At 40.0% G+C, this 25,144-nt stretch overlaps 1 protein-coding gene across 1 annotated transcript in view; it reads right to left on the reverse strand.

Annotated features, from left to right (window-relative positions):
* The window catches only part of Adgrv1 (adhesion G protein-coupled receptor V1), a 535,418-nt gene that overhangs the window by 171,689 nt on the left and 338,585 nt on the right, over positions 1-25,144 (reverse strand). Inside the window, exon 84 of the mRNA XM_045133393.1 lies at positions 11,985-12,163. Coding sequence (XP_044989328.1) covers positions 11,985-12,163 — 179 coding nt within the window. The remainder of the gene's footprint in view (positions 1-11,984; positions 12,164-25,144) is intronic.

Genomic DNA, 25,144 nt, shown 5'->3' on the forward strand with positions numbered 1-25,144 from the left:
ATTCCAGGTCAGCCTGGGCAAGAGTGAAACCCTACCTTGAAAAACCAAAAAAAAAAGAAAGAAAGAAATATGTAATGCAATATCCCAATTCTTGGTGCTTTGAATGTCTACTAAATGTTCTATATCACCATAAAATGAAAACACCTAGAATATTGAAACAAAAAGAGAAATTTCTCTTGATTCTTGGGTTCTTGAGTGTTTATATTGTGGAAATATGTTGAATTTTGTCAAAGCATTTTAACAAGAAGGATCTTGTGACTGAAATGTTAGACTGGTCTTGTTCAATATTCTGATTTTTCCTTTTATCCAAAATTGCACTTGCTTTATTTTACAGGGATGCAGATCCCTTAGTACAGCTGAGAAATGAATGCTAGTATTTTTTTTAGCTCTGCCAGAGAATTTTCATCAGACACACAATTTTACTAAGCACCTCAATCCATTCAAAGACATTTTTAAAAGACATTTCTTAATTGAATAAGATATACATATCTTATTACAAACACTAATATCTTATCTAGTGGGGAAACCATCAGAGACACATCACAATTGGAATGTAACAAAGACACTGCAATCCCATACTATGTAACTGAACTTGAGGCATAATCAGGTATTAGCAAAAGAAATCAAATGACATGGCAGCATATGAGGAAAATAAAATACCAAATACAAAGCCAAGAACATGGGGGTTTAGCATAATGTCCACTGGGGTGAAGATGAGGTCTAAGCAAATGTTGTCAGTAAATAGTGTTGGGTATAGTAGGTGGTTTTCCCAAGTATCTCATTTGGAAAAAAAAAAAAATCCATATATTATAACAGAGACAAGAGTAAGCTTCAAATTCAATAGAGATTTAAATTTACAAACATTAAGCAAAGCCTACAAATACTATTGAAAAGCATGGGCCAATTTCTTTTTAACTGTCATCTCATGAAAAGCTCCATGTGGCTCAAAATCCAGAGGCAATAATAAAATTTTTGGTAAATTTAAACACATTTTTTTAAAAAACTGCAAAGCATAAAGTAGAATAGATAAAATGTGACAAGGTCTTTGCAAGTTGCATCATAAGGAACGATATCTGCAAAATATGTGAATTTCTATTAAAAGCAAGAGTAGAATAAGTACTTAAAACAGCATAATTAGGGCACATTAAAATTCTCTGTTGCATATTTGCAATAAAAAGGCTAGCAACAATTTCCAAAAACAACAATAAAAATATTTTTATTTATTTGCAAGCAGAGAAAGACAGAATGGGCACACCAGAGCCCTTTGCCACTGCACATAACTCCAGATACATCTTCTACTTGTGCATCTGGCTTTACATGGGTACTGGGGAACTGAACCCAGGCCGCCAGGCTTTTAAGCAAGCTCCAGCCCAGAAACAACTTTTTTTTATTTAATATTTTTTTAATTTATTTATTTGAGAGCAACAGACACAGAGAGAAAGACAGATAGAGGGAGAGAGAGAGAATGGGCACGCCAGGGCTTCCAGCCTCTGCAAACGAACTCCAGATGCATGCCCCCCCTTGTGCATCTGGCTAACGTGGGACCTGGGGAACCGAGCCTCGAACCAGCGTCCTTAGGCTTCACAGGCAAGCGCTTAACCGCTAAGCCATCTCTCCAGCCCCAGAAACAACTTTTTAACGACAAGAAATTAAGCCATCGTTTTTACAACGTGACAAAAGCATGCCTTAAGAAGAGAGAGTGGTGGGAAAGACATGAAGAGCTGAATCTCGGTGAGATCCGGGAGTCATGTAGTAATTCAATTGCTCCTGTCATGCTCTGCTCTTCAGATTCATGTGGCCTTGAAAACAAAATCCCACTTTATTTCTGGTGCAGTCTCCACCCACGGGGGAGAAGGTTTAGGGGGAACAAAATAGACCCCAAATTCTTTCATAGCTTCACTCTCCAAGTGAAGTGCCGATTTGCATGGTTCACCACATTTGATCCTTCTCACGAGCTTAGCCAGTACAAAAAGTCTGTTCCTTGCATGGTAAAGACAGGGGAGTTGTTTGTTTTAAACAATTAAAAGCAAGGAATTTAGCATGGTTGTTTAAGACAGAGGAAAAACAACATGAGCAAACAGACCAAAATGCTGGAAAGCAAAGCCAGGGTGGGGGACAGCCACCGGAGTTGGCGCAGCGCCCACTCTCTCCTGGGAAAGTAGGAAGCAGGCTGGTGGGCGGGCGCTGCTGGGAAAGGCACTCTTCTTCTCACTGCCTCTGGGGCTCTCCACAAGCACAGGCAGACTGACGCACTTCCATGAGCTCGAATCCCTCGTTTAAAGCCAGGGAGCTTTCTTGGTTTCAAGCTTTTAAGGTCATTTCTGATTCGCCTCAACTGTCACTAAACTAACAGAACAGACACTTACTTCAGTGGCCAGCCAGGCACTCAAAAAGAGTACCTGTTCACAGGGTCGAATTTATAAGTTCAAAAGCATCAGCAAGTCAACAACTTCCAGAAGGAGTAGAAAACAGCAAATTCTGCAAGAAGGATTAGGACACAGATTTTCTGCATTATATAGAACTTTCAGCTTTCAACCAGTAAGTAACAAATAAGCAAAGAAAGAAGAAATTATGGCTTTCAATAGAAAACATCATTGAGGAAATCCAGATGTTAGACTTGCTGGACAGACTTTACATACGCTGTTTCACTTATGCTCACAATCCTGGAGTAGAGCACATCTAAAGAACTCAGCGGGCTGGAGACATGGCTTAGTGGTGAATACACTTACTGGCAAAGCCAAAGATCCCCAGTTCAATCCTCTAGTACCCACGTAATGCCAAATGCACAAGTTGGCACATGCAGCTAAAGCTTGTTTGCAGTGGCTGGCTACAGGCCCTGGTGCACCCATATTCTATCTGCCTCTCCCTTTCCCTCTCTCCCTCTCTATCTTTCTCTCTCAAATAAATAAATAAAATTTTTAAAATGTTTTAAAAAATGAACTAAATGGATGTATGAGAAGGACATCTCACCAAACAGAGAACATCAACAGAAAATAACCAAGTAGAAATTGTAGTTTAATAATTAAAACAAAGTCTTCTCTATAGTGGGAGGCTCAAGCGCAAATCTGCGAGAAAGAAGAGCCTGTAAGTGCCACAAGGTTATGTCAACTGAAACGACTAAGTCTGAGAACTAGAAAGAAAAAAGAATAAACAAAAATGGATACAACCATATAGGTCCATGGGATACTATTAAGTGTGTAAATGTATGAATAAGAAAAAGAAAGGAAAAAGAGGCACAAAGAACACTGTATGAAATAATGGCACAAATTGGATAGCAAACTATTCAAGAGGCTCAATCAACACCAATGAAGAAAACCTCAGAGATCCACACTTAGATGTCTAATTACACTGTTCAAATACTGATAAGCTTACAAGAAGCAAATTAAATCATACGATTCAATAATTGCACTCCTAACATCATTCAATTCATGAGAATCATTCAATCCAATCACCCAATTCATGAGACTTGAAAAACTTATGCGAAAATCATTTCCTTTTACATTCTGTATCATCCTGGCCTAAAATACATACTGTCCCTCTGATAATGAGGGAACATTAAAAAAACCCAAATTTGAATTCATTCTTTGAAATAATCACTATTCATCAAAAACAAAACCATTCTCTATCTCTCTCTATGTGTGTTTCTTTCCTCTTTCTCTCTCTGCTTGCAAATAAATAAATAAAAATAATTTTTACAGGGGCTGGAGAATCTGAACATGACATCACCTGCCTTTAATCCCAGCACTTGGGAGGCTGAGATAGGAGGATCATCGTGAGTTTGAGACCAGCCCAAGACAACATAGTGAATTACAGGTCAGGCTGGGCTACAGTGATACTCTACCTTGAAAAACAAACCAAAAAAAGAAAAGTAAACTTTTTCTACGTTTTGCAAGTTTTCTCTAAGTTTAATCTTCTTTCAAAATAACATATATAAAGAAGAAACACTGGGGCAGAGAAACCACAATAGTGAAAAGATGTCATAAGAACCACTGTGTAAAGACTGGAAATGGAAAGACTGGAAGGAAAGGCCTGGATAAAATCTGAAGTGTTGTTGTGGAAAGGCTACATTATTTTGTTTATATACTTGTTCTTGTTTTACATATGAACTCAACAATTGGGAACTTAATAATTCTTATTTAGGATTTTTAGGTACAGTCAGAATCTAAAAGAGATAGCTTGCTATGCTTTACGAACAAGTACTGACTGAGGTCAAGGATACACTCTTTTTAGCATCGAGGAAGTAAAAAAATGAACACCTGTCAGCAAATCTGTGAACGCTACTAACAGATTCCGGCACAGCTGACTCAGGGGTTTCCAGTGTTTTCCTAGTGTCTAGGTTCCACCTTGTTTGTAAAGAGCAGGATCCAGGAACTTTGAGGAGCCAAGGATGATATAACTTAAAACAGCAGTTGGAATTTTTCTCAGAGAGAGCGAAGGGAGCAGACTGAAGAGCTGAGGTTACTACTGAGGGAAGACTGTTCGCCTGGGCACAGGAACAAGCTGAGCATTAGCAGAGTGAGTTGCAGAGATAAAAAGTCAAATAAACCAAGGATGCTTACAAGAAGGAGTTCCAGAAGCTAACAAGTCTTTGAGCAGAGAGCTGAAATACGATATGCTGTCAAGGATGTGCTTGAAACTTTATTAAAACAAGCTAGACATGTTAGAACTCTTACATTCTCATTGGTCCTAGTGCCCACTACTTACCAGTGGTTTCTAGAGGTAGTCTTAGAGTCTCTACTGGTTAGCTTATTTTGAGAGTGGGGGGAGTACAGTCACTTATTCCCCCCCTCAGTTTAATTTAGCTATTGTAGAAAGCAAGTTGAAGGTCCTTACAGGAAGCATGCATGTTGTGGAACCTGAATAAATGGAATGTACTAGCTAAAATCTCCTATCAGTATGCACATGCATTCATGCACATGGGTGTGTGCACAACCCCAAAGTAAGCAAACCAGGAAGAGATCCAAACAACAACCTTCGGACTGACATGGCTACTGTCTCCAATTCTCAGAAAATAGGTGAACAGGTTCCCTTGCATTAATAAACATTTTCATGATTCTCAATTTTAATTAATTTAATGAAAATAAAAATCCTCATATATCACACTTCCCATACAGAGCAATTGTTCTAAGTTAGAATACAGAGATGTATATACTGTATAACATATATAACATATAATGTATAACATTTCTCTAAATATATGTAATAAAATTAGATTCTTGTTGAAGACTGAGCAATTTTTAAACTATTTATTTCAAAGAAAGGGTGGGGGAGAGAATGGGTGTGCCAAGGCCTTTAACCATGGCAAACGAACTCCAGATGCTTGCACCACCCTGTGCATCTGGTTTACATGGGTTCTGGGAGTCTAACCTGAGTCCTTAGGCTTTGCTGGAAAATGCCTTAACCTGTAAGCCATCTCTCCACCTCTTGAGCAGTTTTTAAAATGGGTAATTCCATTCAGAAAAACAGGACCAACAGTTTGTTACAATTAAAATTTGTTAAGAGGACCTAAGCTAAAACATGACACTGAAATATTACGAACAAAATTACTGAAACATCAAGAAAAACTGTAATCAACTTTAAATCTAAGTTATAAACTTAAGTCATGATGACTAAATAAAATTGAAGCTTATAGGAGGAGAACTCACTCAGACCTTTGAACATAATTGTTAACTCAAGAAGTTTAAATTGTATTTTCTTGTTTTTTATACTTATTTATTTATTTTGGATTTTTTGAAGTAGGGTCTCACCTTTGCCCAGGGCTAACCTGGAACTCACTCATTTGTCCCAGGCTGGCCTCAAACTCACAGTGATCCTCCTACCTCTTCCTCCTAAGTGCTGGAATTAAAGGCGTGTGCCAGCATTCCAGCTTCTTTTTATTTTTAATACTTTCATACATGTATATAATGTATTTGGATCTTACTCTCCACCTCAATTGCCCTCTCTTATTGCTCTCCCTTCCCATGAAAATCCTTCTTATTCCCTAGTAATCCTCTTCCAACTTTCATGCCTTTTAAGATTTTATTTAATATGAAATGGCAACAGAAAGAAGAAACCAGTATCTTGGAACTACAAAACAAGCTGTTGTCATTATTATGTAATTTCTGCTATCATGGATGTTTATTAACATGCTGGGCTCTTGGGAATACTGCAGTCTAGACAAGTCCTGTCATGACTGTCCTCACCTCAGTGTGCATGAACCTGAGAGTCACTTTACCCTTCAGTATTCACACGGGTTGGGTTTCCAATGAATGCCATATTCTCATTTTAGGACAGTCCTCAGAACCATATTCTTTTTATGGCCTCCTTGGCTCTGACCTGTCTCATAGCTGTTGTTTTCCTCTGAACTTTGCATAATGAAGTGTCCTCTACACACACAGGTTTTCCCTAGCTACGGTAACCAAGAAACCAGCCCAAGAAAAACACGTGATGACTGATGGGCACCCAACAGCAGCGACTCGGCAGACTCCCTCCAGATGTTTCTGGTAAACAATGGCCATCACTCAAGGGCAGATTTCATTTGTTTTTGTCAGTATTTCAGTTAAGCACTATTCCATTATGAGATTAGGAGCTTTCCTTTCTCCACTGGGAGAGTGATTCCTCAGAGCCAAAAGAGCACCCAGCTCAGAGACACAGTCAGTAATAGGTCGGCATTGGGTTTTGCATATCATGGGGAAAAACACACTTATAATTGGACAGCTCTTTGGGCCTTTCTCCAAATGAAGCTGAGTGATTTAAAGCTCACTTTAAAAAATCTATGAGTCTTGCCAAATTAGACTATGGTCTTTTATGTATATAAAAGAAAGCATTTCTTACTAGATTTTATGTTTTACGTGGCATTTAAAACATTGAGACATTTATCATTATTTAGTGACATCTAAGTATATTTTATATGTTTTAAGTGATCATAATATATGATTCTATAATATATGATTATAATAAATGAGAGACAGAGAGGAGAGAAAGTTTACTGAGAGAAAGCATGAAAGATATCTGAGCTCTCATTTGTGTAATTTTAACCTGGTGGTTCGGGTGTTTCCCTTTTTTTAAATTTATCTTTTGCATATGCATGCGTAGGCCAGAGGTCAATACGGAATGGCTTTCTCAATCACTTTCCACGTTGTTTTTCAAGGTAGGGTCTCTCACTGAACCTATAGCTGCTAACTAGACTAGCTACCCAGCACTCCTGAGAGATCTCCTCAACTTTGCCTCCCCAGCACTGGAATTAGAGGCTCACGACAGCACTCCCAGCCTTTACATGGGTGCTAGGGACCCAAAATCAGGTACTAACACTTACCTTTAAAATGCTCTACCTACTCGGCCATCTCTCCAGCTCAGGTGGTTCTTTTTTTTCTAGTTTATGTATTTCCACCAGTGGATACATTAAGCTACATGGACCATAAATACATTAACTCTTGGGATGGGGAGATGGCTCAGAGGATCATAAAGCACTTGCCATGTAAAATGTGAGGACTTGAGTTCTAATCCCCAGAATCCACATAAAAGTCGCGTGCTATAGAAGGCATCTGTAACCCCAGCATACATATGGAAAGAAGTGAGGCAGAGACACGAACAGTGCCAGAAGCTTGCACGCCAGCTAGCCTGGGGAACAGGGCGGTAAAAGGAGAACTCTTGCCTCACATGAGGCGGCAGGTAAAGTCTGACACCTGAGACTTGTCCTCTGATCGCCATGCACGCACTCATAGCACACGCACACCCCCACACGTGACACGAACTTGTACACACATACACCAAAAAGATGTATTAACTCTTATTATTATGTCTATGCAACTAACTCCTGATCCCTAGGATGAATCTCAAGTCTAACATAAAAAAAAAAAGTAGGGCTGGAGAGATGGCTTAGCGGATAAGGTGCATGCCTGTGCAGCCAAAGGACTTAAGTTCGATTCTACATGTCCCACATTAGCCAGATGCACAAGGGGTGCATGCGTACGGAGTTCGTTTGGAGTGGGTGGAGGCCCTGCCATGCCCATTCTCTCTCTCTCTCTCTTTCTTTCCCCCTCTCTCTGTCTCTAGTAAATAAATAAAAAAAAATCTTTAAAAATTTTAATATAGTGAAACTGATACCATCACAGAATTTACAAAATGATATGAGGCTGACAAGGCCACCGATGAGGTATTGTCTCAACCTGAAAATAAGTGTTTTGTTCATTTGCTGCTCAGAGGGGAAAACAGGCATTTTCTAGACACACAAAAAGGAAGAAATCATTTGAAACATAAAATACATAGGCATACGGGATTGGAGAGATGGCTCAGTGTTTAAAGATTCTTGCTAGCAAAGCCCTCCCAGCCAAGTTTAACTCTTTAGCACCCATGTAAAGCCACACTCAAAAAGGGGTGCCTGTGTCCACTGCAGCAAGAGACACTGGTAGACCCATACACACTTGCACAAGCATGCACGTGTGCATGTGCACAACACACACACAGATAAATAAAAAAATAACACAAAAAGTAAAGGCATAAGAGACCATGAGAAACATGAAAAAATTCAGTTGCAAAGGGCAACATGTGAATATGGTTTGGAGGAATGACCTAAGAAACTATCAGTGTCAAGATGTGGTTGACCTGCTGAACCATGACTTGAAGGCCAAAAACTATAACCATTGTGATTTACACATCAGAGTATAAGATCATTTCCAGTTCTGTCATGGATAGTGTAAGAGGACAAAAAACGTGACAAGTTTCTTTATGGTAAAATAAACAATAAAAAAATCACCAAGTAATATTCAAAACTAAATTTGTATTTGGGTCCCGATAGTAAGAAAAGTCTCAGTTGTCAATCATTTGACAAAGACTGGTCAGGACAGAGAAAAAGAGAGAGCAGTCACATATTACCAATAGCAGGAAGGAAAAAGACAGGACATTATAGCTTCTGCAGATATTACATTTTTGCTTAGTTAAATGAAATGAAGAAAATCACATTTTTTTTTAAATAAAGAACTAGAAAGTATGAATGGTTTTATATATTTCAAAGAAAAGTAATGTGGAATTAAAAGCTTTCCTACAAAATAAAATCAGCTGTGGCCTGCCACACATATGCTATTGGCCAAACTAGCAAGAAAGAAATAAGACCAGATTCCCCAAGTCATTTTATGAAATCAGCATGACCTCAAATTTAAAATATTTTTAATAACAGAAGCCTGAACACATTAATGCAATTAGAGATTTTTATTAGAGAACTATCTTCATTAAAAGAAAATTTATTATAACTACAAAATGATCACTGCACAACAGATGAGCTCTCATGAATTTCACACAATCATAAATCCTACCATTACCTTTAGGGAAATGGCATGTTGTAAAATGATGACATGAGTATGTGATATTTTAATATGATTAATGTACCAATTTATAACCTTATGCTGAGAATGAAATGATATTGAAAACAATTCTTTGAAGCTCAAATTCGTAAGGTGAAGATTTATGAATGCTCTGTATGCATACGAGAAGAGTAACTTAGAACACAAAAGTTAATCACTGAAGCCAATGATTCTGCAATATTAAAACCAGATAGACATTAATATGATGTACATTCTTACATTTCACCTATAACTTGGCTGCTTGTTGAAAAGATCATTTTATAAAAGTTTAAGAAATGGAATATTAAATATTAAAATACTTTATGTATTTGAATGTGTGTGTGTGTGTGCGTGTGTACATGCCAGACCTTCTGTCAATGCCAGTGACTCAGCAGTATGTGGTACCTTTTTCATCTGGTTTCACATGAGTACTGGGGATTTAAACTGGCGCTGGCAGGCTTGCAATCGTGTTCCTTAAACCACTAAGCAATCGCACCAGTCTCCAGAAGGCAAGCACATTTGGACATTCAACATGTCGGTTTATTTCGTCTACAAAATACCTTTTACAAGCATTCAGAGAGCTTCTTCGGATGAGTATCACTTTCAAAGGCTCCCATTCATCAATGCTAATGGCAAAAATGGCTTCCAAATGAGTCCTATTTTTGCCAAACAGTTTACCATAGTCACCTTGACTTTGTATTTAGCACAGGATAAGCAGAAACTTCTGAAATTTATTGGCAGCCCACGACTTAAATTAAATCGTGGTAGTAAAGGGTATGAACTTTAATTTTTTTTATTGACAACTTCCATGATTGTAAACAATATCTCATGGTAATTCGCCCCCTCCCCCCACTTTCCCCTCTGAAACTCCACCCTCCATCATATCCCCTCCTCTCTCAATTCTCTCTTTTATTTTGATGTCATGATCTTTCCTCCCAATATGATGTCTTGTGTAGGTAGGGACTGGCACTGTGAGATCATGGATATCCAGGCCATTTTGTGTCTGGAGGAGCACATTATAAGGAGTCCTACCCTTCCTTTGGCTCTTACGTTCTTTCTGCCATCTCTTCCTCAGTGGACCCTGAGCCTTGGACACACCATTCCTTTCTAGATAGTCACTGACTTTTTTCACGTGGACAAAATATAATGCCATAAGTATTCAGTGTGACAGAATTTTCTGGAATCTTAATAAACATGCCTATTAGTGGCTTGCCTGTCATTCGAGAGTACTTCTCACATAACTAGTCTCCTGGGGTTGGACATGGCATAGCATATATGCCTATGATTGCATATGTGTAGAACACGTTTCTGCACATCAGATTGTGTGTATTTATTTTTATTTATTTATTTATTTGAGAGTGACAGACACAGAGAGAAAGACAGATAGAGGGAGAGAGAGAGAATGAGCGAGCCAGGGCCTCCAGATGTGTGCGCCCCCTTCTGCATCTGGCTAACGTGGGACCTGGGGAACTGAGCCTCGAACCAGCGTCCTTGGGCTTCACAGGCACGCGCTTAACCGCTAAGCCATCTATCTCTCCAGCCCAAATTATGTGTATTTATTAAGTAAATTACTGATTGGAAGCTATGCTATTGAAATGACTTATTTGTATAGCATTTTACCTTTCAAAGGTCTTCACATATATTAAATAATAATTATCTTCCAAGTAACTTGTGAGATAAGTACATTACATTGTTCTGATAAGCTTGTGAATATACTATTTCTTATTGACAATTTTACATTTTCTCTTATATATTCATTAGATCAAAGAAACTGACTAGCTTTTTTGTAATTTTTTTTTTTTTTTGATGAGAGAGAGAGAGAGAGAATTGGTGTGCCAGGGCCTCCAGCCACTGCAACTGAACTCCAGAGGTGTGTGCCACCTTGTGTGCATGTACAAACTTGCATGCTTACATCATCTTGTGCATTGGGCTTGCATACATGGGATCTGGAGACGAGAACATGGGTCCTTAGGTTTTGAAGGTAAGCACCTTAACCACTAAGCAATCTCTCCAGTCTCTGGAAAGCTTTATTGTTGCAAATGTTCTGTTTCTTTGTCCTTGTATGGGAAATTAATTAAAGGGGATGAAGTAAGCTGTGTGTGTGTGTGTGTGTGTGCGTGTGTGTGTGTGCGCACGCGCGTATGTGTGTGTCTGTACAGAAGAATGTGATCTTAAGATTATCGGGACACCTCAAAAAGAATGTTTGGGAAGGACGTCATCACTCCCTATGTACTCTCAGATGTCGCATTTACTCAGATGATGTCTTTTGGTATTTAGCAAATCTCACAGGTGATGCTGTGTATAACCTTCAAAAACACACACCGCAGATAATGTGCCACATTCCCAAGTTCTCCACTGATCATCATAGTGTCATGTTCCATTATATATTACTATCTGCCTCATTCTGGTAAAGCATTATATGAAGGCTTGAACCATTCGGAACTGGTTAATACCACTCACTAAGACAACTGTCTCTCTCAAAGATAATTGAGAGGCAATAGTTTCTTATTTAAAGAAATGATTACTCAAAAGACAACACGTGAGGAAAACACACTTCCTGAAGAGTCCGTACTCACAACTCTTGGTGACCTGTGCCTACCATCTATCAGTAATACGGCCAAGGTTCAAGAAAGCGAAGAGGACAGCGCGTTGGCCAGATGTACTTACAGGTCACCATGGATGAGGCCGTAGACCTGTGGCATGCTCTGCCGATAGATTACTCTCAGGACAGCGATGAGGAGAACCACCACACAAGACGGCAGGCCCCAGCTCAGGAGGAAGAAGGGCCAGTACCTCCTCTCGGTGTGCTCGTCGTTCATCACGAGCACGTACCAGAAGTTCACGGCCTGCGGAGGAAACGCAGGAGGGCAGGCTCTGCGTTAGTGACACAAGGCACAGAGTCACCGAGCAGCAGATGGTGAAGATCGACTTAGTAATAAGGACGGTTTGCATTTGCAGTTTCAGTTAACTCACTTATTTCACATACCCAGGAAATTCAGGACATTTCAGAAGTCTGGAGCCGGGGCTGGAGAGATGGATTAGTGGGTAAGGCACTTGCCTGCAAAGCCTAAAGACCCACGTTAAACTCTTCAGATCCCACTTATGCCAGGCTCACAAGGTGACATAAGTGTACAAGGTCGCAGCTGTGCACAAGGTGGCACATGTGTCTGGAGTTTGATTACAGTAGTTGGAGGCTCTGGTATGCCAATTCATTCTCATTCTCATTCTCTCGCTCGCTCACTCGCTCACTCACTTTCTCATAAAAAAGGCCAGTCTGTTGGGCTTGCATTAAAAGAAAAGTCTGGACTGGAGAGATGGCTTAGCGGTTAAGCGCTTGCCTGTGAAGCCTAAGGACCCCGGTTCGAGGCTCGATTCCCCAGGTCCCACGTTAGCCAGATGCACAAGGGGGCGCACATGTCTGGAGTTCCTTTGCAGCAGCTGAAGGCCCTGGCACACCCATTCTCTCTCTCTCTCTCTATCTCTATCTTCCTTTCTCTGTCTGTCACTCTCAAATAAATAAATAAAAATAAACAAAAAGAAAACTCTGAAACATAGAGACATATTTAGTTGATCTATTGGACTTTTTCCTTTTCTTTCTTTGTTCTGATTTAATCTCAGTTGCAACCTGTGATTGACCTGTAAAACCTGACTTTGAAGAAATATACTCTAACCCATGAACAAGAGCTCGTGATGGTTTCATAGGGGAAACACCTGGAGATTGTTCAGACTTCCGAGCATTTTCACTTACTGAGGGCACTGCACACGGCAGGGCAGGCACTTTCAGTGGCGGAGAGGTCTCTGTGGGTCGGGACCGGCGCAGTCTCCGCTGGCAGGAGCAGAGTCAGGAACACACAGCACGCGTGCGCACAGAGGAAAGCGGCAGGGTTGGGCGCTGTCCGAGGCCTGCTTTGCCTTGTGTCACATGTCACATGTCACTTTTGTTCAGCCACGTGACCTACTAACTAGTAAATGTCAGAGCCAGTCCTGCCAGTGAGGATTCGGCAGTGAAAGGAGCGGGGAGGACCTCACTGCCCTGAACCCTGGATGCCAAACAAGTGGGCAACAGATATTTAAGATGAATAGCTTGTATTTATATCCTATCATATATTGTTATTTCTCATTAAGGTAAAAATATCAAAAGGACAAGTGTCCCGAGAGTGAACAGGATGGTGGGACTGAGTAGATGGATGGAATAAGAAACTGGGGGCTGTGTTTTCATTGGCACCAAATCCCATATCAAGCTTGTACTGAAGCCAAATCTAGAATATATGGAGTCTGCTTTCTACTGTTTTATTTCCATGGAGAATGCCAGCATTTAACTGTCTTACTTTGAAGAAAGATCAACAAATTCATGAGGAAAATAAGTAAATAGATTTAGGTTTTCAGATTTTTTTGACAGGTTAGTATACAATGACATTGAATATCATGTCTTGCTATAATGCTTGTTCTCTGCAAGAATCACCCACTTCGGGCGGAAGAAATGGCTTAGTGGTTAAGGTGCTTGTCTACAAAGCCAAAGGACCCAGGTCTGATTCCCCAGTACCCACATAAAGTCAGGTGCACAAAGTGGTGCATGTATCTGAACTTTGCAGTGGCTAGAGGCCCTGGCATGCATGCTCTCTCGCTCATTTTCTCTCTCTCTCTCTCTGAGATTGAAAATAAATAAATTTTAAAAATACTTTAAAATATCATACTCTTCAATTTCATATGGTTGGCCATAAGTATAAATAAATTTTACATGCATGTATATTGCATTGGTGGGATAATTTCAGGCAACACTTGCAAAACGCCTGTTCTTGAAAAGGTCGTTAGAAAGACTGAACGATATATCACATGTGAAGTTCTGAACACACATGCAGTCATCACTGGAAATGTGACCACTTCCCTTAAATCTCCTAGAAGACTGGCAAACAGTTTAGGTCCAAAACTAGCCATGATACACTGGAAACCCTTTCTCATGCCTAAGTGTTCATGGGAAGGCTTTCACAAGCGGTGTACTGAGGCTTCCAAGCAAGATCCTATCTGGACCAAATTAGCCTTAGGGAGTGTATTAGGCTAAACTAGGGAAGGACTAAAAATGTTTCATTACTTGGAGATCTTTGTCTCTGAATTTTATTTCCTTATCTTTATGTACATCTGCATCTATTGGTAATTCTAAAGCATGTTGTGAATTGTTGTTCATGCAAATTTGTTCTAACTCTTCTTGTAAAATGATTAGAGCCAAAAGACTTTTTTTTTTCTTTTTTTAAATTTAGCATAGGGACATGGGACCCAAATCAGTGGGCTGTGCTGAGTGCCTGACACTGAGAAAAATCACTGTTGTCTGTTCAATGAGAAGCTCCACAACCTACGTCTCACTGACTAACGTGTCTCCACACAGAAGCACTAGTCATTCCTCTTACGTGTGCTCATGTGCACCCACATAACGTGGTACCTCAGTGCTGTACGGTGTGGGTGCAAAGAGCAGACTGGTAAAAGATTTCTAAGTGGATTTGCAATGGAAATGTTTGGGACACTTTCCAGTGGTCTGCTTTTGCACAGACATTAGTTCCATCAGTTGGGATAACAGCAACTGCCTGACCTTTACTACAGGCTCAGATGAGATCAAGGTAAGTCAGCTGTTGGCTAGACTTATATATATATACACACACACACACACACATACACATATAGATTTATACATGTAATGTTTCAGTGGTGTGGTTGGATTCTTCACTACTTGGTTAAGCAAAGCAAACTCCAAGTGTCATTACACACACACACACACACACACACACACACACACACACAATCCAGTCACTGATGTATGCTCCAAGGAGAGTATTTCTCATTATGTATCCTTTTAAAACTATGGAATGGAAATACTATGTAACAAAACAAAATTACATTATTCTAGAAACACCACGTGGTCCACACATAAGATTTGTTTTTTATTAACTCATTCAAGTTTTATTTCATTTTATTTACTTATTTAGACTTTTTTTAAATTTTCTTTTTGAGATGGATTCTCACATGTCCCAAGTTGGCACATCCACACACTGCCACCTCTCAAGTGCCGAGATTACGAAGTGTGCCGCCACCCCCAGCTGTCAAGTTTATTCTGAGTAGAAAGGCAGGCATACTTTGGGAGCTTTTTCTAAGCTCTGTCCCTGACTTTCTCCAACCACAACCAGGCTGGGCTGAGAGCTCCGTGTGCCCCCAAGACCACTGAACGGCCTCAGCTGATCCAATGAGGGACACAGGCCTGACCCATGTGGGCAGTCATCTGTCACTGAGTGCTCGAGATCCCACTCTCACCTGCCACTGAAACCTGAAGGCACACGAGCCCAGGGGCGGGGCAGCCACCAGCAAAGCCAGAGAAGAGAGGTTCTTGTAGGGGACACAGGACCGGTGCAGACGCCCCAGCGGCTCTTGTAGGGGACACAGGACCGGTGCACACGCCCCAGCGGCTCTTGTAGGGGACACAGGACCGGTGCACACGCCCCAGCGGCTCTTGTAGGGGACACAGGACCGGTGCACACGCCCCAGCGGCTCTTGTAGGGGACACAGGACCGGTGCACACGCCCCAGCGGCTCTTGTAGGGGACACAGGACCGGTGCACACGCCCCAGCGGCTCTTGTAGAGGAGACAGGACCGGTGCACACGCCCCAGCGGCTCTTGTAGGGGACACAGGACCGGTGCACACGCCCCAGCGGCTCTTGTAGGGGACACAGGACCGGTGCACACGCCCCAGCGGCTCTTGTAGGGGAGACAGGTAGGGTGCACACGCCCCAGCGGCTCTTGTAGGGGACACAGGACCGGTGCACACGCCCCAGCGGCTCTTGTAGGGGACACAGGACCGGTGCACACGCCCCAGCGACTCTTGTAGAGGACACAGGACCGGTGCAGACGCCCCAGCGGCTCTTGTAGGGGACACAGGACCGGTGCACACGCCCCAGCGGCTCTTGTAGGGGACACAGGACCGGTGCACACGCCCCAGCGACTCTTGTAGAGGACACAGGACCGGTGCAGACGCCCCAGCGGCTCTTGTAGGGGACACAGGACCGGTGCACACGCCCCAGCGGTTCTTGGTTTGTGTGTTACCCTGAGTGCTTATTCCTTTCATGATTTCAATGTGGATTCCAACTCTTTCAACTTGGTTTTCTTTTTTGAAAAAAAAATATTTTCTAGTCATTTCATCTTGGGGGTGATGGGGGGTAGAATATAGGCATGCCAGGAACTCTTGTCATTGCACATGAACTCCAGACAAATACACCACTCTGTGCACCTGGCTTTTATATGAGTACTGAGGAACTGAACCTCGGTCTGCAGCCTTTGCAAGCAAGTGCATTGAACTGCTGAGCCATCTCATCAGCCTGTAGTTTTCTTTTTCCATACTGACTGGATGTGTGTGTGTGTGTGTGTGTGTGTGTGTGTGTGTGTTATTCCTTAAACTAAAGCATGAAATACATGTGACCATCTTCCTATTCCTAAAATTATAGCACCTAGTCTGTAAATGAAGAGTATGAAGCTGCGTTGGTGGAACACACCCGTAATCTCAGCCCCTGAGCTGGCAGCAGGAAGTCCAGTACTTTAACACCAGCCTTGGCTATACGGTGAGTTTGAGCCCAGCTGAGGCTCCTCGAGACCCTATGTGAAAAACACAATCCAAAGGAAATGGAAAAATAAACAGAACAAGAGTATTTCATGTTGACAGACACACAGTACAATCACCTACAGGCCTAATGTGTATATGCTTACCTGATGTCAAGTGTGACATTCTAACCCAAACATGCTTCGTGGTAACTCATCACGGCTGACCATGCGTTTTTCATCTTACACATTCATGCTAAAGGCTAGATGTGAACTGAAATATCTACGTATATTTATATTTCTACCTCTAAGCTTTAAACATGCTGTTGGCAGCATGTTGTATGCCATCTCAAGACCAGCCAGGGTCATCATGTAGTTATGTTATATTTTAGCCAAAACGGTCCTCAAAGTATTACCAGCTGTGTGACTTAATGATAATTCTCATACACTCAGAATACCATGTTTTCTAACATTAAGATGTTTCAAACTATGATATGATATAGTCTCTGAAGAGAAGTACAAAAAGATTCAAATATATTTTCAGCATTACAAACTATAAGTGGCCATTTTGAAAGAGATAACAGACAAATTTTTTAAAAAATCTATGATGTTGCTGAATAATCAAATCTTTAACATCTACTCTCTCAAATTGGAATAACCACCATTTTCTTATTTGCATTATCTATTTTTAAAAAGAATTTTAGGGCTGGAGAGATGGCTTAGTAGTTAAGCGCTTGCCTGTGAAGCCTAAGGACCCCGGTTCAAGGCTCGATTCTCCAGGACCCACGTTAGCCAGATGCACAAGGAGGCGCACGCCTCTGGAGTTCGTTTGCAATGGCTGGAAGCCCTGGCGTGCCCATTCTCTCTCTCTCTCTCTCTCTCTCTCTCTCTCTCTCTCTCTCTCTCCCTCTTTCTGTCTCTGTCACTCTCAAATAAATAAATAAAAATGAACAAAAAAATTAAAAAAAAAAGAATTTTGCAGATTTATCACTATTGTCAATTGTCTTGATTACCTGGATGACTATATTTGGGAGAACTGAATTAACACCAAATTGTGAAAAATGTAAAAAAAAAAAAAAACCCTAAAGTAATGGTATTTTTAAAAGTTTCCTATAGTATTAAGATTCTATAAAAATATGGGAAAGGGAAAACTGCAGAGAACCCCACCAAGATAAACTTTTGGGTTAGTAATGTAAGCTAAATGATATAATGGTTTGCAAAAATTTTAGAAAATTTAGGTATCATTCATCCCAGTATGCCAACTACAAATAAATACAAATTTAAAAATATAACAATTTGAAGAGACATAGGGAACTGGTCTGTTTACTGGGGTGGTTCTGCATGGACAAACATGTTTTGGGCTAATATCATCTGTTTTCTCTGAGCATGCTTCCATCTCTGACATCAGAGGTTACATTAGAAGTTTCTCAGGGCTGGAGAGATGGCTCAGCGGTTAAGGCACTTGCCTGCAAAGCCCAAGGACCCAGGTTGGATTCCCCAGCACCCAAGAAAGCCAGATGTACATAGTGGCACATGCGTCTGAAGTTTATTTGCTGTGGCTGGAAGCCCTGGTATTCCTGTTCTCTCTCTATCTGACCTTCTCTCTTTCTCACTCTTTCAAAAAAGTAAATAAATAAAATAAATATAAGGCAAATATAAATGTCATGGCCATACAGAATACAAATTTTCATAGCAATGCAAATCTTACAGAGTTTAGGAAACTGTCAATGAGAGAAAAGCACAACTTGCTCATCTAATTGGAAGAACTGGCAATGGGATGCATTCATGAAAATATGAATTCTGAGAAACATTTAAGGTTAGCCAGGTAGGGTGGTGCCTTTAATCCCAGCACTTGGAAGGCTGAGGTAGTAGGATCACAGTGAGTTCAAGGTCAGCCTGAGACCACATGATGAATTTTAGGTCAGCCTGGGCTAGGGTAAGACCCTTCCTCAAAGCAAAACACAACAGGAAAACAATTATTTGTAGAGCACATGTCTAGCATGTATAAGGCCCTAAGTTCAATCCCTAGCACTAAAAGATTTATTTCCATAGAAACTCATACAAATAATGAAATGACCATCATGTGCATGTGATTTCCTTTTCTTGTGTCTTCCCAACCCACATATACTTTACATGTTGGGTGGAAATGAATGTTCCTAATAGAAGATACAGAGAAGCATAATTTCTCCTCCTATACTCATTTCATGCTAACTTTTAATGAAAATTGAAAAAAAAGATGGTTTAGCGGGTAAGGTGCATGCCCGCAAAGCCTAAGGACCCAGGTTCGATTCTCCAGGTCCCATGTGAACCAGATACAAATGGTGGCATATGCATCTGGAGTTCATTTGCAGTGGCTGGAGGCCCTGGCACACCCATTCTCTCTCTCTCTCTCCGTCTCTGTTTCTCTCTGTCTCCCCCACCTCTGTCTCGAATAAATAAATAAATAAATAAATCTTTTTAAAAAAGAAAAGAAAAACTGGTTACCAGAATATAAACAGGTGAAACCCAACTATGAACTACAGGTTTATTTCTGTATAGCTAGCTTCCAAATTATATTATATAGTACCTAGTAAAATGTATTTGCATATAATATTTATTGAGGTATCAAATAAAAGAAGATGCATAATTTTTGAGGAATACTTTATTGTCTTCAATAATTACTTTAATTTGATACACTTCCAAGCTTCTTCATATATATGCATATATGTATTCATGGCAACTTGTGTGTTGCATTTTTCTCCCTCCTTTTCTGTTTACACAGGAGGAAAATGAGGGTGGAAGAAGTGTACTTGCCAGAATTAATAATGGAGGCAGATGAAATTTAAATACTCCTGTTTAATATGCAAAGTAGCAACTAAAATTTTCAGATATAACTCATGTTAAATACAAGTAAGGATAAAATAAAGTCTGTGTCTATAGGCATAGTTGCTAACATTCCCATGTAGGCATATCCATTTAATTTTACAGTAACACTTTCAGTGACTACTATTTTCCAAGTGCCCACTTAGGAAAATCAAAGACAGATCTTATTAAATGTATTAATTATCACAGGTCATAATTACACCTTCATATGTTCCATAAGCAAAAATTCATTAGTTTATTCATATGTTTTCATATACTATATGTTAATATGTTAGTAAAATATAAAGATGAAATAGCATTTATTTTATGATAAACAAATGTTTTGAATTCCAGAAATTTTTATGGGATTGTTTCATATCTTATTATTAACTATTTCTCTAGAATCAGAGCTGATTTATGGCATCAAGTTCAGTCAGCAATCACAGATGTTCCTCACTCTTTACCATATGGTCTTGATCCATCATCTCAGATGGGAGTCTAAGAAATGTTCCCATATGCCCTTGCTCCAGTTTTCCTCCATCTTTTTAATATTTATTTCATGAAATAAATCTTGAGGCCTTTTGAGGGTCAGAGAATTCAGTATGTCCTAGATATTTCACTTTTACCTTGGTAATTACAAGTCTGTTGTTTTCAATACTTTTGATGTTCCCTCAAATTAAATCAGTGACAAAGGAAAAACAGGGCTAATTATAGCAGTTCCCTTCCTGCTGTGACTGTAAGTAGCCAGTCTGCAAAGGCATAAAGACCTAACTGTACTTTTTTTTTTTGGTTTCATGAGGTAGAGTCTCACTCCAGCCAAGGCTGACCTGGAATTCACTACGTAGCCTCAGGGTGGCCTCAAACTCACAGCGATCCTCCTATCTCTGCCTCCCCATTCCTGGGATTAAAGGCATGTACCACCAAACCCAGCTCATACTTGTACATTTGATTCTTCATTGCCTCGATATATGGAGAAATTAAGGCATAAGATAAAAATGCTTAGGCATAATAATAATTTTTAGTCTTACTCTACCATTTTAAAAATGTGTCCTTCAAAGGAGCTTCAGTTCCAAAATAAAACACTGTATTTTGGATTAAAGTGTCTTTAAGAATGAGATGAGGGCTGGAGAGATGGTTTAGCAGTTAAGCGCTTGCCTGTGAAGCCTAAGAACCCTGGTTTGAGGCTCGACTCTCCAGGACCCACGTTAGCCAGATGCACAGGGGGGCGCATGCATCTGGAGTTCATTTGCAGTGGCTGGAAGCCCTGGCGTGCCCATTCTCTCTCTCTCTCTTTCTCTCCCTGTTGCTCACAAATAAATAAATAAAAATTTAAAAAAAGAATGAGATGAATACACTGTAAAGACAATAGAAGGTTTTCATAATGGTCATAATTTAAGCATATTGCTCTAAAATAATTTAACATGTTGATGGGAAGTGATCATAAAACTAGGCCAAACAAGGGGCGGGAGAATTGGCTTAGCAGTTAAGGCACATGCCTTTGAAGCCTAAGGACCCAGGTTCGATTCTCCAGGTCCCATCTAAGCCAGATGCACAAGGTGGCACATGCATTTGGAGCTCGTTTGCAGTGGGTGGAGGTCCTGGTGTGCCCATTCTTTCTTTCTCAGCTCCCCCTCTCTGTGTCTCTAATAAATAAAAATTTGAAAAAAAAAAAACCAGGCCAAACAAATCAAATATATAAGTGAAATTACAATTCTATTTACCTCTATAGAATATGAATATCATAATTAATGTACTTGCATTTTTTTTTCAAGGCATGGTCTCTCTCTAGTCCAGGCTGAGTTGGAATTAACTCTGTAGTCTCAGAGTGGCCTCGAACTCATAGAGATTCACCTTCTCCCAAGTGCTGGGATTAAAGGCGTGAGCCACCATGCCCAGTTTACTTTTTTTTTCTTCTTCAGTTAACTACTGATAAGACAATTCAACTAGAAGCATTTATGTAAAAATTCAAAATAAAGGCATAACTTCAAGAAATTTTTAGAAAACAAATATTTATAATAACAAGAAGTTTGTATCAATCACAATTTTTTAAATTAATTTTAATTTATTAATTTTATTAATTCTATTAATCATAAGATTAAAAGATACAAAATAATCATGTTGTAGCATAGGAAAAAAGGGTAGTTGTATGTGGTGAACTTAAAGAGTTCCAAATTTATGTATTTGTAAACAAATATAGATATATATGCATGCATATACCAAAGTATATATACACAAGGACACACATGTGCATTTGTTTATAGACTGAAAAATACTTGTCTATTTTTGGAGTATCTGTGGAAGTGTATGCAGGAAACCATTAGCAGTGTTTAGCTTTGGTGTAGAGCAAGAAATGGGAGACTATTCAAATAGCAAGAAGGAGACATACTTTCATTCTAGACTCCTCTGTTGCGCTTGTGCTTCGTAACACTAGCATCTGCTACCTCTAAATTAAAAGCAAATAAAAACAACAAAAAAGGGAAATGAATATAAAACAACTCCCTAGCAAAACAGAGTGAAGACATTTTAAGAGTTTGAACTCTCATTGCCGATGTCACTTAGAGTAAACATGACCTGGTGTCATGAGGAAGTGAAGAATGATTTCAATTCCTCCACTGAGTGATCTTACATAAAGAGCAAACAGGAGGACCAGTCAATTATCCGTGGTCAACCAGGGAATTTGTGAGTTGTTTGTTTCACACACACACAAAATATGTGTGTGTGTGTATGTGTGTGTGTGTGTGTGCGTGTTTATTGTTGCTATAATCCAACCATGTACTGTATGACTTCTCTGTCACGACTAGAGATGAGAAATAGGAAACCAGAAGATAAGCCTATTAGTTATGGAACCTGCAGTGAGACAGACATGCATTCTCAAAAAGAGGTAAGCTTTGTGACCAGTGTCTGCCTCTCTTGAAGTCAGCTCTATTTCCACAGCTCCAAACTCATTTTCTTTTGTAAAAAGGATGTAAGTTACATTGACCAAGCAGAGCACTCAATGTATTTCAAAGCCTCTGCAACCTCGGCTTAAGTAAGAACATGTGTCAATGCGCGCCAGACAGCATACCAGGCTCCCTTCAGGTGCTAATTACTTTTCTCATTCCAGGATCCTCAAAGAAAGGCAGTGTAATTGTAATCTCACTCTTGCTAGATAAAACAATCTAGGCTTAGAGGGATTGTATAATTGGTTCACCAGTAACATTTTTCTTTCACTGGTCTAAGATATAATCAAATTTCAGTAGGATAATATTAAAAGTATGTGATATAAGAGTGAAATAACTTTGTAAACTAAGGTCGTTTGGATATATTTATTCTAAGATGGATACATGATGCAAATGAAAACAATTTTGGTATCTTTAGCTTATTAATGCTGAATGGTTAAGTCACTGTCATTAATCATTACTCATACATAGTGTAGGATTCTCTCCTGTACTGCTAAAAATATGAAATAGAATCATTAAAGTGTTAACATTCTTCAATATTTTTCAGCTGAATTTGACTCATAGTAGTCCATCCTACTATGTCATGTGCTTAAAATAGATTCTAGTTTTGCAGACGCTGTTTTAGCACACAGCATTTTACAGATGGGAAATGTCGACTGCTAAAGCGACAGACTGTGACCACAAAGTCGCTTATTAAAAGTAACCTACCTAAAATTCAGAAGTTATTGAATTTTTCCCTTGTGGTCACACCGCAAACCATAAAAAATGTGTGGTACACCATCTGAAATGCACTTTAAATAGTTTTCCTTAAACCGTGAGCCCTGCAGAAATGGAATGAGCTTACTAAGTATGCGTCAGCCACAGTCAAATTTGCTTATGGCTAGAGAAACAGTCAGTGTAAACCAATCTCCAGTAAACTGGGTAAAATCGTTCTTGCTGTCTTGTTTAGCACTTCCACAAAGAAAGAAGTCCACCTAAAATATACGTGAAAGTCACTTCCACAGAAGCTCTAAACCTTTACTAAGAAATCATTTCCTAATACTTGGCCCTATTTTTTCTGGTTCTACAAAATGGTGACAGCTGGTCCACAGTTTCTTTGCTGGTGCAGCTCTTCTGGTATATGGCACCACGTGGCTGTAAATCCTTTTAGCCTCGTCACCCCTGACATTTCCCAGGCTGAAACGACCTGTAAAAGGATGAGCTGTGTCTCCACAACGACAGGACACTGCAGGACATAATGGTGCCCCAGCTGCGTCCACACTGCTATCCAACCGACCTGGCTCTGTGTGGTATTCTGCTCACATATCCGGTCGCTACTGAGTTTATCTTAAAGTAAAAATTTGGGTCACTTTCACCATATTTCAGATGATATCTCTTTCATTCTAGTATTCAGTAAATCAGAAGATTCCCTGTATCAGTATTACCTGCTATTTTAAATACCCTATCAGACCTTCACATCTGCCAATGTGATAAGCAGTTTCCTGCGTTTTCATCTCAGTCGTTAATCAGAAAATCGGAATAGGTCAGGGACATGGACAAAGTCTCTTAGCACATCACTGGGGACTTCAGGCCAGACAGAGAATAATCTACATAGTCACATGTCATAAAGTTCAGCCTAGGGCTGGAGAGATGGCTCACTGGTTAAGGCACTTGCCTCCAAAGCCAAAGGACCCAGGTTCAATTCCCACATAAGCAAGATGCCCAAGGTGCCACATGCATCTGGAGTTCATTTGCAGTGGCTGGAGGCCCTGGCATGCCCATTCTCTCCCTCCCTCCTTCTCTCTCTCCCTCCCCCTTTTTCGCTGTCAAATAAATGAATAAAATAAAAATATTTTTTTTAAGTTCAGCTTAGATAAATTCCTAAAGAATTCTGCAACCAGTAAATCTAAGAAACTTATTTTAATTTCAATAGATGTTTATGTTCTATGTATACAGTTTAGATTTATTTAAATTTACTTTTGGAAGGGGGTGGTCCAAAACACTGCAATTTCCATGACTAGAGATACTAAAATAGTTAAAAAGCACTGAATGTGTGGCTCAGGAATTTTTATTCCTATATGCATATTTAGATTAAAAAAAAAACCTGGAGAGACATAGTCATTTTATTAAGCTTCTACAGATCATAGCAAAGCCCGAAATCAAACTCACACCTAGGAGTAGACTATTCTAATTAGTTCTGTTAACCAAACAGTCCTCCTTCAGTCCTACAACCTTATAGCCCCTCCTCTGAGTTTGAGTGGTGGTTTCACTTTCTGCTTTTGCCATCATCACTTCAATATTTCTAAATGTGATAGTTAAGTTTGTGTCAACTTGATCTGTTTAGAAATCCACAGACATTCCCCTTGAGTGGGTCTCTTAGGTTCCTTCCAGGAAGGATTAATTGGAGGAAGTCCTTCCCCCAGAGAACCCTTCCCCCAGAATGAGTGACCCCTCTCGATGTGGACTTAATCTAAAAAGGCTCTGAGACAAAAGAAT

The sequence above is a fragment of the Jaculus jaculus genome, chromosome 14 (assembly GCF_020740685.1).
Source record: "Jaculus jaculus isolate mJacJac1 chromosome 14, mJacJac1.mat.Y.cur, whole genome shotgun sequence".
Taxonomy (NCBI): Eukaryota; Metazoa; Chordata; class Mammalia; order Rodentia; family Dipodidae; genus Jaculus; species Jaculus jaculus.